Consider the following 17396-nt stretch of genomic DNA (forward strand, 5'->3'; position numbering starts at 1 on the left):
GTGATGTGGATAAACCTAGAGTCTGTCACAGAGTGAAGTAAGTCAGAAAGAGAAAAACAAATATCGTATAGTAGCTCATATATATGGAATCTAGAAAAATGGTACTGATGAACCTATCTGCAGAACAGCAAAAGAGACGCAGAAGTAGAGAACAGACTTGTGGACACAGAGGGGGAAGGGGAGGGTGGGACGAATTGAGAGAGTAGCATTGGCATATATACACTACCACGTGTAAAATAGATAGCTAGTAGGAAGCTGCTGTACAGCACAGGGAGCTCAGCTCAGTGCTCTGTGATGACCTAGAGGGGTGGGATGGTGGGGGTTGGGGGGTTGGGGGGGTGCGGGGTGGGAGGGAGGCTCAAGAGGGAGGAGATATGGGGATATATGTATACGTATAGCTGATTCACTTTGTTGTACAGCAGAAACTAACACAACACTGTAAGGCAATTATACTCCCCCGCAAAGAAAAGAAATCAAAAAATTAAATAAATAAATACATAAATAAATAAAATGGACACTCTCCTAAAGAAACCTATCAGGGGGGTTTATGTAAATATGTGTTTGTGTGCATAAATAAAGAAGTTGGGGAACATGAACATGGATAGATATCTACAGACTTTGTATTTCATGATAAACTTTTGAGTGAAAAGAAAAACATGGCAAAGTACTATATGCAGTGATTCAACTTCAGTAAAAACAAACTAAGCCCCTATATTACAAGGAGGAAGGTGTGCAAGGATGCCCACTAGGCTATTAATGTTAATTACATCAGAAAAAATGTAGGAGAGATGATGCTTTTTATATACATCTTTATACTGTATTATTTCAATTGTTTCATCAAGCATGTATTAATAACCTAAAAATCGTTAAAGAAAAAATATTAATTTAAAAATATTAAAAAGGAAGATGCACAACAGTATCTAAAGCAATATACCAATTGTGTAAACTAAGGTATAGAACTGGTATGATTTATATATACGTTAAAGATGTCAACTGTTTTCTCATACGCCACAGACCTTGCCACAGGCCTTTCGCTCACATCACAACTCAACTGACGTAGAAGTGAGCAACTGACGTAGAAGTGAGCAACTAACGAAAAGCCAGAAAATCAAAGATATGACATGATCTCTGACCTAGTCTCATACATTAAAAAAAAAAAACAAAAAAACTGGAACAATCAAATGCCTTCTCTCAGCAACTGTAACAATGAATAATAAGAAAAAAAGGTAGTTAACAACCAGGCAGTAAGGCTTAAAAATGTACAAATGCGCCACAAAGAAGTTATGACTTGAGGAGTCTAAACAAAATGAAATTATGATAAACAGAAATCACATATAAATATACCAGAGCTATACAGGTGACAAAATATAAAGAGAGTGAATGGGATAAATAGGACAGCTGGGAACAAAACAGAATATTCAGAGAGACCCTTATGAAAGTGAAAAATCATACTAATTCTAGACTTATTTCAGAACAAAAATGGAAAACTGCAGTTCCAAAAAAGACTGAGAATAAATTAAAAGTTGCAGCAACTGGTTTGAAGAATTTCTTCTGATGTTTAACCAAAAGGATAAGAATTAAAGGTTAGTTTTCTAGTTCACCTCCTAAAGATTCCTGAAATCTTTTAAGTATAATGTTTTTCTCCATTTCAATTCAAATCCATAGTTGAAAAACTTGCCAGCCAACATGGCGAACATGGTCAATAGACTCAGAAATTCAGATAAAATCAGACTTCAATGGTGAAAAATAAGGTTATTCAGTAGGTTAAGACGAGTAAGAGAAGTAAATAAAGGTGTACAAGTCATAGGGTATCTCTCTTTAATTCAATCAACAAATATTTGAATGCCCTGGGAATTTTTACTGTATTTACTGTACATACAAAAGTATACAAACAGAAAGTGCCCTTCAACAGTGAAGTCACTAGAGGCATAGTATATCTCTAAAGGAGAAGATAAAAGTGGCACAGATTGAACAATGGTATAATGTAAAATTGCTTTACAGAATTAAGTATAAGGTAGATGTTTTATCTTCAACTACATGTTTCAATCTCACTCCTATGCAACCAAATATCAAAAATATTAAAAGGTCAAAAAGAAAAAAGCAAAAAAGAGTATTCAACTGGAAAAATGTAAATGGAAAATTATAAATTGATCAGTATATTAATGGCTGTACCTACTCTACATGAAAAAGACTCAGGAAGAGGAAATACTGACATTATTTGCAGATCCTGAATCATCTAACCAAGTGTTTCCCAAAATATGTTCCACAGAATTCTAGTTTCTCAAGATACTTGTGAAAAAGAGAAAATACCAAATAACTATGGGGAACAATGACTCTATATCCAACAGAAGGCTCCAATTCAGAAGGTCACAATGAATATTAGCATATCAAAAGTTCTAAGAAGGTCCACAATAAAGAAAACTGCTTAAAACTTAGTAACTCACTATTTTCCAAATCAATTTGACCTGGAAACACTATTTTCCTCTAAAAACTTATCAATATCCAATGAAACTAATTCTATGAAACACATTTTGGGTAGGCTGATACAATCCTATGATGAAACCTAACAATACCTCCACTGAAAATTAGAACACTTAGACCTAGGATGATAGATATGTTTAATTTCATATTCGAATCCTGGTAAATCCATATTTACTATTAAAGTGCTAAATTTAGAATAGCAATCAGACTTGGCATCAAATTAACTATATTTTCCACGAAAACAGGAGGGAAGCACGATGCATGTTAGCTAACTTTGATTTAGACCATTTCCTTTTTGAATGGTTCACAGTGAAAAGAGAGCAAGGCAATTCACCATAATAATTAGGAATCCAGGCTCTGGAACAAGATACTCCAAGTTCAAGTCAAAACTGCTACTTTACCCTGGGAAAGTTGCTTAACTTCTCAGAGCTAACTTTTTTCATCTGTAAAATAGGGATAATAATAGTATCTTCCTCACATGGTTGTTGTGTTAAATGAGTAAACATACATAAAGCACTAAAAAAAGCATCTAGCATATTGTAAATAAATACATTCCAGTTATTTTCTGAAGTTCTGATCGAATGTTCTTTGAAAGAAAGCGTAAGTTTTAACTGGTCAAATTTAGCTAACTATATCTGATATCTTTTCACCAAGGTAGCTATACTAAAGATGACTATCATCTGCCCTGCCAATATTCCTGATAAACATTCTTCCTCTGTATTCCTGATTTCCTCTTCTACTCCCAACTCTCACCCAAAGCCAGCCAAGCTAAAGCTAATTTCACATGAGTAACTATATATCCCAAAGTCAATTCATGAGATTGCCAGTCACTCATCACTGTGACTTGCTTGGCTCGACATGAACTAGACCAATCAAACTTTTTTTCAGAAATTCAGGAACCTAAGAAACTGAACTACTTGGTGGAGAACACTGAAATCAGAAAGTCTTGAAGGTTTAGGAACCTAGAACAGTTATTTTGGGTCATGGTCAATTTCACTAAACAGAAAAATCAATCAAGAAAAGGGAGAATATTTTATATACATATATATATATATATATATATATATATATATATATATATATATATATATATAAAGAAAGAACAGCAGATGCACCATAAGAGACAGACAGATGATAGATAATTGATAGTTGGATAGACAGATGGATAGATATACATATCCGAAGGGAAGGAAGGAGGAAGGTTGCAGTGTCGGGGGCGGGGGGAGGAGGGAAGGAGGGAGGGAGAGAAGAAGAAGGAAGGGAGGGAGAGAGGAAGGAAGGGAGGAAGGACAGAGGGAGGGAGGAAGGGAGAAAGGATGGCTGATCTCCCAGACTGTCTTGGTTACTACTCTTCCTGAGACATAGCTAGTCCCCATAGCTTGAATTTCTATAATATGTAGCACCTTAACAAATCTCTCTTTACTTAAAAGTTACTTGACTGAGTCTCTTCCTTGTAAGGAGAAAAGAATAGCATAACTAAATAAAGAAATAAAGATTTGAGCCCCCAATTTATGTAGTATTAAATTTCCTACAAATCATATGCTTCACCTAAGCACAAGAACTTAAAACCAAACCAACAAAAGAATTTTGTTTTTCAACAAAGCAAATTCTAGTAACATCCTTCAGATCATCATACATTCAGATCAAATGTTTACAGCAACAGCCACATTACACTATATAACAATAATAGATGTTCATAATGATACAGCTAGATCATCAGAAAAGTGTTAACAAAAATTAGCCTGTTTAAAAATTAGAGTATACGTTTTCCAAAGATTTTTATCAAACACATCCAAAATTTAAAAATCTAGCACTCAAAAGGTTGCCAATAAGTTATCTGGAATCCTCACTTTCCGGGGTTACTGGGAATCCAGATAACTAAGACTTATTGCATCTAGGAATAGCCTTAAAAAGTAGATCTTTTAAATCACCTGTCTATGACTTGCTGCTTTCCTTTTGTTTTTTTGGAGAATAAATAAGTACTAACTTTTTATTATCATCTACCATAAAAAATGTAGACTTATGAGTTTAGATATATAAAATAGTCCATATTAAAGAATCTTATAAAACTCTTTGAATATTAAAAGTATTACAATAATTAATAAAACTTAATATTTGGAAACAAGAGTCTCCTGAAATTATACTTCCTTGATAAAATAACCAAGCAAGAAAAAAAAAGCTTCAAAAGGCATAAAGATTAGCACAAGACTTCCACTAACTCTGAAAAAAGTGCTACGAAAAATGAGAAAGTATTTGTGTTTTTTAATATACTGAATCCTAAACTCAATTAGCACATCAAATAATCAGGTGAATTTTTTAAAACTCAAAACATAAAACTCATCTTAAAATTTTTAAACTGACTATACATGAGTGAAGTTAAACAAAAAAAGAAAATATTTACTAACCTTTATTTCCTAACATCACAGCAAGATGTAAAGGAGTGTTTCCTAAAACAAAAGCAAAAATAAATTAAATTAGTGTAGAAACATCAGAAAAATTATTTTAAAGTGGTTTCAGCTCCTTCAGAAATTTCACTGACAGATTTTAAGCAAAAATAATGTGACCACAAAATGATCCTGCTTATGTGGCAAAGTCAGGGTCAGAGGATGCCATGCTTTCTAAACACAAGGTATCTTACTCCTCTTCCCCCCACCTCCCGTAAAAGATATCCATTTTGCTTTTGGGATTTCTTCTCCAAACAGATTTCAGATTCCTTTGCTGCTAATTTCTCTATTATATCAATCTTTGTTCATTCAGCACACAATTTAAGTACCTTACTATATATATACTCATCCTTGCTCATAAATATCAATAAGACCCAATCCCAGTCCTCAAGTTTTAATAAATAAAAGAAAATGAAAACCCTAACTGGAAAAAATATATGCACCCCCATGTTCATTGCAGCATTATTTACAACAGCCAAGATATGGAAACAACCCAAGTGTCCATCAACAGATGAATGGATAAAGAAAATCAGTGTGTATGTGTACACACACACATACACACACACACACAGTGGAGTATTATTCAGCCATTAAAAAAAAGAATGAAATCTTGCCATCTGTAACAATAGAGATGGACCTTGAGGGCATTATGCTAAGTGAAATAAGTCAGATAAAGACAAATATTGTATTATCTCATTTATATGTGGAATCTTTTAAATATATATGAATATATATATATATATATATATATATATATATATATATATATATATATATATACTGAGAATGAACTGGTTGTTGCCAAAGGTGGAGAATGGGAGGGTAGGCGAAATGGGTGAAGAGAATCAAAAGGTACAAACTTTCAGTCAAAAAAATGTCATAGGGATGTAATATACAGCATGACTATGCATGTTAGAAAGTTGCTAAGAGTAGATCTTAGAAGTTCTCATCACAAGAAAAAAACTATTTTGAACTATGTATGGTGATGGATATTAACCAGACTTCTTGTGGTAATCATTTCACTATATACAAACATGAAAACATTGTTATACACTTGAAAGTAATAAAATGTTGTATGCCAATTATACTTCAATTTAAAAAAAAGTATATTGCAAAGGTAAACAATTTCTTCTGTCTCAAAATGCTAAATCCTAGGTGGGTCTGTAGAAGATACACATTTTCTGTTTTACTAAAAACAGTACCTAGTTATTCTAAATATTTATTTTGTTTCTGATCAGCTCCAGAAAAAAAGATAAGAAATCCATATGTGTAAGTATCAATTTCCAATTTGATTGGTCTAGAATAAGATAGTCTTCCACCTTTTCTAAATATTGAACTATTTTCATAAGTCTGCATTCATATTCTATGACAATTTATCAAAACCAAAAAGCAGTCATAAAAAGTAAACAAGCTTGTTGACAAATTGGTGCCAGAAACAAAAGCTTAACACTATGCCAAAACCAAAGCCTTTACTTTGGACTATCACTCTTAATTCCCACCTCTTTTCTAGTTTAAGCTCTCATCACCTTACCTGAATATCTACTGCAACAACCTTCAAGTCTCCCTGCCTCAAGTTTTGCCCCATTTCAATCTCCTCTCTATATTGGAATAATAATTTTAAAACAAAAACTTGACCATGTTACAGTTCCACTTAAAAGGCTGGAAGTGGTCCATATTTTATCTTTAACATGGCATAAAAGGTTCTTGAGATATGTCCTTACCTTCCGTTCTTCTCCTATTTTCTTCCTCACCCTGTATTTCACCTGAACTGCATACAATAAATTCTCCAATAAGCCAGTTTCTCGATATTTTACACACATTTTATTAATCCTTCCTAAATATTCCTTCCCCATCTGCCTGGCAAGTTAATACTCACCTTTTAGGGCTTAACTCAAACATCACCTATTCACTGAAGTCTTTTCTAGACAATCAGATGTCCCTCTGCACTGCTCCCAAAGCCCTCTATACCTATGTTTTCTTTTTTTTTTTTTTTTTTTTTTTATATTTTTGCCTTGTTTTGTGTCCTCAATTGGTTTTTCACTTCAGTTACTTTTTTTTTTTTTTAATTAATTAATTTATTTATTTATTTTTATTTTTGGCTGTGCTGGGTCTTCGTTTCTGTGCGAGGGCTTTCTCTAGTTGTGGCAAGTGGGGGCCACTCTTCATCGCGCTGCGCAGGCCTCTCACCATCGCGGCCTCTCCCGCTGCGGAGCACAGGCTCCAGACGCGCAGGCTCAGCAACTGTGGCTCACGGGCCCAGCCGCTCCGCGGCACGTGGGATCTTCCCAGGCCAGGGCCCGAACCTGCGTCTCCTGCATTAGCAGGCAGGTTCTCAACCACTGCGCCACCAGGGAAGCCCACCTATCTTTTTATTGCAGCACTTTTCACACTAAACTGTACTTTTAATTTTTTGTGTAAACATCTGTCTCCTTCATTAGACATTAACCTCAGGATAACTAGATACATATTTTGTTCATTTATGTATATGAAATGCTTCCAATACACATCTAACATTCAAAAGTCAATAAGCATTCGTGAATGAAGGCATAAGAAAAAGTTCTGACTATAGAAACAAACCTTAAAAATATCAAGTTACAGAAACCTGATCACTAAAACGCAACAGGCATTACCTTAGGCAACGGTTGCAAACTCAAATGTTTCCATAATTAAGTAATGTAATTGTAAAACTTTTGGTGTTATTTTTCCTAAATGTTTACACGAATACACTTGTAAAACCATCTAGCCCTGGAGTTTCCTTTGAGTGAACATTTTTATTATGGATTCATTGTCTTTAATAATAACAAGAGTACTTATGTTTTCTAACTCCTTTTTGTGTGCATTTTGACAAATTAAATTTTTCAGGGATTCTGTCCATGTCATATAAATTGTCACCTATTGTCATACATTTTGTTCACAGTATCCTTCTATGATTTTGTAATGACATTAAAATTTATGCAGATGCCCCACTTTTCATTCACATTTGTTACTTGTGTTTTCTTTTTCTTTGATCAGTCTGAGGTTTATTAATTTTATGCACTTTTTTAAAGAACAAAGTTTTGGCATGTTGCTACCTAATGTCTGTTTTAATTCAATAATTCTTGCTCTTTTATAACTTCTTTTCTTCTATGTTATTTGGGTAAAATAGACTCAACTTGGGAAATTAAGCAAGTTAAGTTGTTCTTTTTCTAATTTCTTGAAATGGATTCTTAAATGCTTGATTTTTTTACCATTTCCTAGTATATTTACCTTTTTTATTAATAATTTCTAGTTTACTTGCACTGTGATCAGAGAACAGACTCAGTATAATCTCAATCTGAAACATGCTGAGAGTTGCTTTATGGTCAAATTTGGTCAATTTTTGTAAATGTTTTCTGTAACCTTGAAAAGAACATGTATCCTAAGGGTTTTGGGTACAGCGTTTCATATAAACCTACTAGATCCAGTTTGTGTTGTTCATATCTTTTATATCCTTACTGGTTTTTTGTCAGCTTGTTAAAGAAAGGGGAATGTTAAAAATATCCCACTGTAATTGGGGGTTTCTATGTCTTCTTGTACTTCTAGCAACTTTGCTTGATATATTTTCAGCTATGTTACTAAGTACAAATCAAATCCTTATACTTTCCTAGTTCAACAAATGATTTTCATCTTGAAGCACCTCTCTTTATCTCAGATGTTTTCTGCTTTAAAACCTACTATGATGTTAATATAATTATTCCAAATTTTTTGATTGATATTTACATGGAACATATTTTTCACTCCTTTCACTTTCAATTTTTACATATTGTTATATTTCAGATGTGTTTCCAACTGTATGTAGTTGGGCGTTTTTTCATACAGTAAGACAATATTTGTCTTTTAACCAGAGCATTTAATCCAGTCTCATATGTTATACTTACTGATATTATTGGAGTTTAAATCTACCATCCAGCTTTGTGCTTTCTATTTGTCCTGCTGGTTCCATGTTCCTTTTTCTCATCTTTCTTACCTTCTTCTAAATTGAGTATTTTCATTATTCCATTTGGTTTTTATCTGTGGATGGAAGGTATATATTTTTTTATTTTACTATTCTTTTAGTAGTCATCCTAGAGATGCACTGTCCCATATGGTAGCTCCATGTGGTTCCGAGCATTTGAAATGTGGCTAGTGTGAACTGAGATGGGCCATAAGTGGGATTTTGAAGACTTAGTATGAAAAACAAGAATGTAAAATATCTCAATAATGTTTTATATTGATCATCATGCTAAAATAATGTTTTGGATATTTGGGGTTAAATAAAATGTAGTATTAAAATTAATTTCACCTACTTCTATTTTATGTGGCTATTAAAAAACTTAGATATAAATGTGTCTTGCATTGCCTTTCTATTAGGCAGCACAGCTCTAGAGTTTACAATGTGCATCCTTGATTTATCGAAGTCTAATGTTAAATGACACATTCCCTTCTTGAGAGCACGTCACTGACCTTAGAACACTAACTTCATTCCCTCCATCCAGATTTATATGCTGTTATCTAATCCCATGAGTCTTTATTTGTACCTTATAGAATCAATATTCATTTAAGATTTCTTACCATTTTTATTGCTCTTCATTCCTTCCTACCTCTTTAGCCTTCCATTAGAGAATCATTTTTCTTCTATCTGAAACACATCCTTCAGTATTTCTTTTAGTGGTGGTCTGATAAGTGAATTCGCTTAGGTTTTTGATTGTAAATGTTTATTCAACTTCAAAGGATATTGTACAGGGTATACAATTCTGGATTGGCTGTTATTTTCTTCAGTATTCTATGTAGTCTTATGGTTTTCTTTTTTGTTGAGAAGTCAGCTGTAGGAATTTCTACTGATCCTTTTAAAGTAATGTGACTTCTCTGGCTGCATTTAAGATTTTTTTTTCAGCCATTCCACTCCAATGTGGAATCCTTTTTTTATTCTACTTGGGTTGGACTTGTTAAATCTCTGAATTGATGTCTTTCATCAATTTTGGGAAATTCTCAGCAACTGTCTCCTCAAATATTGCTTTAGCCCCATATTCTCTCTCTTCTCTCCTGGGGTTCAATTAACATAGAACTGCTCTTACCGTTTTTAATTTTTAAAACATTTCTTTCCCTTTTTCATTGTAGATATTTTCTCCTGACATATTTCCAAGATCACGAGTTCTGTCTTCTTCAGGATCTAAACTGTTATTAAGCCCATTTATTTAGTTTTTAATTCAGTTATTATATATTTTCATTTGAGAATTTCTACTGAATTCTTTTCCAAATATGTTACTTCAATTTTCATAGTTTCCAGTTCTCCACTAAAATATTCAACCTTGTCTCTCATCCCCCAAGAACATAATAAACATTGTTATTTAAAGTCTCTGTCCATACAAACTACTATATATAAAATAGATAAACAACAAGGTCCTACTGTATAGCATAGAGAGCTATACTCAGTATCTTGTAATAAACTACAATGGAAAAAAATCTGAAAAGGAATATATATATGTATAACTGAATCACTTTGCCGTACACCAGAAACTAACACAACATTGTAAATCAACTATACTTCTATTAAATAAGTAAATAAATAAAAAATAAAGTCTCTGTCTAGTAATAATTACAATAAATGAAGCTCTGATGGCTCTGTTTCTCTTATTGCTTCTCTCTGGTTCTCATTCATGTTGTCTAGTTTCCCTATAATGCTGGTCATCTTTAATTGTATACTGAACATATTTAATTAACTCCTTCTGCAAAAATCTAGAAGTCTAAGAAACAAATTCTACAGAGACTTTTATTTGCTTCTGACATATGGCTGGGAGTACTAGATTAATCCAGGGACTGACATTTTTTTTCTGGCCCTCACAAATGACTCAAAGCTATGCTTCAACCTATATCAGAGCTAATTTACCTGCAGTTCACCCTTATTCCTAAACTGCAGCTCTTCAAGTTTCCATCCCAAAAAGCAGCATGTTTAAGAGATACCCCACACCTGGTAGGCCCTGACCTCCATCTTTTGTCCTCTTAGCTCACCAAGGCTGTCAAAAGTACCGCTCAGCCTCTTAACTGCTTCTTCTGGATTCACAAAAGCTGCTGGGGAAAAATAACCTCAAATGTTAGGCTTGCATCTTTGGATTTCCATCTTCTGCCAGATCTTGGCCCAGTATTCCTTCCTACCTCATTAGATCTCCAATGCCCTTAAAGTAGAATATTTTATTCTTATTGCCTTCTAAAGAAGAGTTGTCCTCATTATCTAGTTCATCATTACTAGAGGCAGAAATTCTACGTTGATTTTATGTGTCTACTTTTCTCCATCTTCATTAATACTTTGCTTTCTATTTTTTTATACTTTTTTGATTAGTGCATAAAGATGCAATACTTTTATGAGTGCTAATGATCATAACTTCTATCAAAATATAATTACTCTCTTAGCACTTTTAAATCATTTTTACCTCAAATTCAATTTTATCAGCAATTAAATCTTGAGGATTCATAGCTTTCTTTTCTTTACCATTGACTCAACAATAAAATTTCCATTTGTCACTATTCTCCTTCAAGTATGTGTGAAAGTCCTTTTCTTCCCTTTTAGTTAGTAGATGTCATCATTGTTACTTTTGGAATTTCTTCACTACTCCTTTCTCTTAGTAACAAATGCCATACCTTAAGTACATGAACCAGGGAAGACACATGACACAAACCCAACTAGTCTGATACTTAATTAGAAAATTATTTCAAGGAAGGGCACAATTCCCACCTGGATCAAGGTTCTTTTCTGCAATTTTTTTTTGTACTTGAGCCAGTGAGGAAAACTGTCTCTTGCCATTGGAACCTTAGTACTTTAAGGTTCTGAGTATGAGACTGCATATTCTCTACCATATAGATTAGTGGGTCTCAATCAGGGACAATTTTATCCCCCAGAGGATATGTGGCAATGTCTGGCACATTTTTGGTTGTCAAAACTGGAGAGTGGGGGGTGCTAATGGCATCTAGAGGGTAGAGGCCAGGGATGCTACTAAATACCTATAGTGCACAGGATAGTTTCCCACCATGCAGAATCATCCAGCACAAAATGTCAAGTGCAGAGGTTGAAGAACTCTGACATAGAAGAAAGCCCAACTGCAAGAGGGAAGAATTAAGTTCTACATAACACCAGATCTAACATATTGTACAACACCCGCCCCGCCGCCAACAAAAGTCCTGATAATACTGCAGGAAATCTGGATACAATCATGTCACTATTGTCTCCTACCCTATCATTTTCAGTTATATGAATCAATAAATACTTCGGGGCTTAAGCTAGTTTGCAATGAGTTTCTATCACTTGTAAATCCAAGAATCATTACTAACACAATATGGGAATATAAAGCTTTATTTGACACAATCATACTTTTGGAGACTTCTGTTTTTTAAGTCTTGTGGCTTTGCTTTTCTACTTTTTTTTTTTAATTTGGACTTTCAAAATTCATCTTCCGCAATAACAGATTATAGATAGATTTTTAATTCTATTTATAGCAAACTAACACTTTTTAGAACACATTTTTAAACTCATACTTATCTAACACTCAAAGTAAAAAAGTAAACTATACTTTTGATTCCCATTACAACAAATGAAGAGGTCTGTACTTTTTCTTTTTTACTGAGGTATAGTTGGTATATAACACAATGATTCACAATTTTAAAGGTTATATTCCATTTATAGTTATTAAAAAGTATTGGCTATATTCCCTGTATTATTATCCTTATAGCCTATTTAATATATGGTAGTCTGTACCTCTTAATCCACTACCCTCTTCTTGTCCCCCTTTCCCTCTCCCCATATCTACATCTGTGACTCTTCTGTATATCTGTGACTGTTTCTTTTTTGTTATATTCACTAGTCTATTTTAGTTTTTATATTCCACATATAAGTAATATCATATAGTATTTGTCTTTCTCTGTCTGACTTATTTCACTTAGCATAATACCCTCCAAGTTCATCAATGTTGTTACAAATGGCAAATTTCCATTTTTTATGGCTGAGTACTACTCCATTGTATATAAACCACATCTTCTTTATCCATTCATCTATTGATGGACACTTAGGTCACTTCCATATCTTGGCAATTGTAAAGAATGTTGCTATGAACATTGGGGTGCATGTATCTTTTTGAATTAGTGTTTTCAGCTTTTTTCAGATAAATACCCAAGAGCGGAATTGCTGGGTCATATGGTAGTTCTATTTTTAGTTTTTTGAGAAACCTCCATACTGTTTTCCATGGTGGCTGCACCAATTTGCATTCCTACCAACTGTGTACTAGGGTTCCCTTTTCTCCATATCCTCGTAAACATTTGTTATTTGTGGTTTTTCTAATTAATTTTTATTGGAGTATAGTTGTTTTATTATTTGTGTTCCTTTTGATGATAGCCATTCTGACAGGTGTGAGGTGATATCTCACTGTGATTTTAATTTGCATTTATCTGATAATTAAACAATGTTGAATATCTTTTCATGTGCCTGTTAACAATCTGTATGTCTTCTTTGGAAAACTGTCTATTCAGATCTTGTCTCATTTTTCAATTGGGTTATTTTTTTGATGTTGAGTTATATGAGTTGTTTATATATTTTGGATATTAACCCCTTGTTGGTCAGATCATTTACAAATATTTTCTCCCATTCCATAGGTTGCTGTTTCATTTTGTCAATGGTTTCCTTTGCTATGCAAATGCTTTCAGGTTTAATTAGGTCCTGTTTATTTTTGCTTTTTTTTCCTTTGCTTTAGGAGACAGATCCAAAAAAATTTTGCTACTATTTACGTCAAGGAGTGTTTTGCCTATGTGTTCTTCTCAGAAGCTTTATGATTTCTGGTCTTACATTTATGTCTTTAATCCATTTTGAGTTTATTTTTGTATATGGTGTTAGAGAATGTTCTAATTTCATTCTTTGGCATGTAGCTGTCCAGTTTTCCCAGCATCACTTATTAAAGAGACTGTCTTTTCTCCACTGTACATTCTTGCCTCCTATGACAAAGTCATAGATTAATTGACCATATGTTGGTGGGTTTATTTCTGGGCCCTCTATTCTCTTCCTCTGATCTATGTGTCTGTATTTGTGCCAGTACCATACTGTTTTGGTTACTGTAGCTTTGTAGTACAGTCTGAAGTCAGAGAGCATGATCCCTCCAGCTCTGTTCTTCTTTCTCAAGATTGCCTTTGCTAATCGGGGTCTTCTGTGTTTCCATACAAATTTTAGAATTATTCATTCTAGCTCTGTGAAAAATGCCCTTGGTATTTTGATAGGGATTGCACTGAGTCTGTAGACTGCTTTGGGTGGTATAGCCATTTCAGCAATATTAATTCTTCCAATTCATGAACATGGTATATCTTTCCATCTGTTTGTGTCATCTTCAATTTCTTTCATCAAGTGTCTTATAGTTTTCCTAGTACAGGTCTTTAACCTCTTTAAGTATGTTTATTCCTAGGTATTTTATTCTTTTTGATGCAACTGTAAAGAGTTCAGTACTTTTATGTCTCCTCTAGCTCCATTTTTGTTTCAGTAATTTAATCAGTGGTTATAAACCATTTCCTTACCCATTATAGATTACATGTCTCTCAAAATTTGAAGCAAAAGTGTTTTTGGGGGGGGGGTTTGGAAATTTGCTCTCAGGATTATAATCATATTTGCTTTAATTATTAGACTTATCTATGGTATATTTAACTGGTTTAAAATTCATTATCAGTCCTTTTCAGACACAGGTCTCCTTTCTTGGGTTAGTCATTTAACCCTTCTAATCTGAGATACTTCTTTGAATAATATTTTTCAGGAATGATATCATGATGGCTGGTCTATTTTCTAGAATGTTACTATTGCTTTCACAAATGAATACTTGGCTAGAAAGAATTCTACAGTTGGCAGATGGTGTATCAAGTATGTTCTAACATTGGCGAGGTCTGAGGCCAAACTGATATACATTTTAGTTCAATATTATAGTAATCTGTGCTTTTTACTTGTATATATGTAGGATTCATTCGATTTTAAAATAGCACCAAGAGGGAATTCCCTGGCAGTCCAGTGGTTAGGACCCTGCACTTTCACTGCCGAGGACCCGGGTTCAATCCCTGGTCGGAGGAACTAAGATCCCACAAGCCATGCTGCTCGGGCAATTAAAAAAAAAAAAATAGCATGAAGATATGCAGATCTCTTTTCATTAATTTTCCCTGGAACAAATTATGAGCTCTAACTTTGGAATCAGAACAAAGTTTAGATTAAAAAAATGTTTTCTTCTTTATTTATAGCTTTGGGTATTGCCTCTGATCCATTTCTTCTGTTTTATTCTCTGGAAATTCATATTATTCATAGAATAAAATCTACACATGTATAGCCCATATTTGTAACTTGTCCTTCATTCTTTTAATCTGTCTCCTTTTCCTCTACAGTCTTTGTTTTCAAATTATTTTTGTACACCACTCATTCAATTTTCTTTACTGTCAAGACTTTATTTACTGTACTCAATTTAGATCATTTTAATGCAGTGACTATATTTTTTTAAATTTCCATAGTATCTTCATAATTTGGACTGTTTTCTTCACATCATGATTTAACAGTTTTAGAGAAACAAACTGCTTTATGTGTTACTGAAAAACAAGGCAATTATTTTCTAAACTTTTCTTCTATTTCTTATAGTATTCCTAACAGTATCTTCAGGATACTTATAATGATGCTTCTTTTATAATAACTGTTTTCCAAAGACTCTCAAATGGATTTTTTTTTTCTGCTCATCCATCCTGAAATGATTTATTCAGATCTAATATGGGAAAGGACAAGTATATTGCCCTCACTATCCTCTCAACATTCAAGAGAACAAATAGCAGAAACTCCTCTAAACTCTGAAGCTGAAAGAACAAGCTGATATTTAAGCACTTTCCTATGAGACTCTAATACTCTAAATAAACTCTTACAACTAAATAATAAAAAGACAACCCAATTTAAAAATGGGAATATATAAATAGCCATTTCTCCAAAGAAGATATACAAATGGCCATAAAGCACATGGAAAGATGCTCAACATCATTAGCCATTAAGAAAATACAAATCAAAACCATAAGGAGATACAACTTTATGCTCACTAGGATGGCTATAACAAGTGTTGGCAAGGAGGAAAAACTGAAATCCTCAAACACTGCTGTTGGGCCAGTAAAATAGTGCAACCACTTGGCAAAACAGTTTGGTAGTTCCTCGAAATGGGAAACACAGACTTATCACATGACCTAGCAAAAGATATATACCCAAGAAAATGAAAACATGTCCACACAAAAACTTATATACAAGTGTTCATAGCAGCATTACTCATAATAGCCAAAAAGTAGAAACAACTCAGATGTCCATTAATTGATGAATGTGCAAACAAAATGAGGTACATCCATACAATGTAATCTTAATCGGCAATAAAAAGGAATGAAGTACTGATACATGCTACAACACGAATGAACCTTAAAAAACAATGTGCTAAGTGAAAGACCACAGATGGTGTGATTTCCATTTACATGAAGTGTCTAGAATAATAAAATCTAAAGAGACAGAAAGTAGATTAGAGATTGTCTAGGGCTGGAGGAAATGGAGTGGGGGGCAGTGAAAGATAAAAAAATACATTTCTTTTTAAGGTGATAAAAATGTTCTCAAAGTGATTGTGGTAATGGTTGCACAACTTTGAATATACCAAAAACCATTTCATTGTACACTTTAAATGGTTCAATTGTATGCTATAGGAATTATATCAGAATAAAGCTGTTTAAAGATAAATAAGAGATAAGTGGCCGATAAGTAAAAATGTATTCACTCTCCTAATAATTTTAAAAGAAAAAGTCTTCCTTAAAAAGGCCTTTTTACTGGATTTATTGTTCCTTAACAACCATCACCAAGGTTAGTCTAGCTCTCAACTAAAATAAGCTTTCTTGCCCACTTGCTTCTTTAGTGTGAATTTCTCTATTCAAAATAAGGTACCAGAAAAAGTTTTATTTTTTTTCTACTGTTATAAGTCTTAATGATAACAATAAATGAAGGCAAGAAGAAGGGGTAAGCTTGCTGTTGGGCACAAACTTGCTCCTGCCATCTGTTTCCCATATTAGAAACTTCTTCATCCTCTAATTCAGGGACATGACATAAAGTTTTACTGGAACACAGCCACATGCTGATTGTTTATGAACTGTCTATGGCTACTTTCATGCAACAAATGGTATGACCTGCAAGCCTATAATATTCACTATCTTGCCCTTTAATGAAATGTTTGTAGACCAATGCTCTAATCACTAAGGGTTTCATGTCACATTACAGGTGACAGGATAGAACACCTGTCATTCATCAATATAATTTCTATATGTAATCACACTGCATTACTATTATTGAAAATTTCTCTCATTATCTAGTTTACTTGATTCTAGAGTCATCATTGTATTTTAATACAAAGTTAGAAGGAGTTCATAGGTTCTGTTATTTCTCCAACATTTTACCCAGAAGGAAAATCC

The 17396-nt window shown here is 33.5% G+C and overlaps 1 protein-coding gene across 1 annotated transcript in view; it reads right to left on the minus strand.

The window, feature by feature from the left end:
• The window catches only part of ANKRD13C (ankyrin repeat domain 13C), an 82794-nt gene that overhangs the window by 52822 nt on the left and 12576 nt on the right, over positions 1–17396 (minus strand). Inside the window, exon 2 of the mRNA XM_007182917.2 lies at positions 4887–4928. Within this exon, the coding sequence (XP_007182979.1) occupies positions 4887–4928 (42 nt within the window). The remainder of the gene's footprint in view (positions 1–4886; positions 4929–17396) is intronic.

Source organism: Balaenoptera acutorostrata, chromosome 1 (assembly GCF_949987535.1).
Source record: "Balaenoptera acutorostrata chromosome 1, mBalAcu1.1, whole genome shotgun sequence".
NCBI lineage: Eukaryota > Metazoa > Chordata > Mammalia > Artiodactyla > Balaenopteridae > Balaenoptera > Balaenoptera acutorostrata.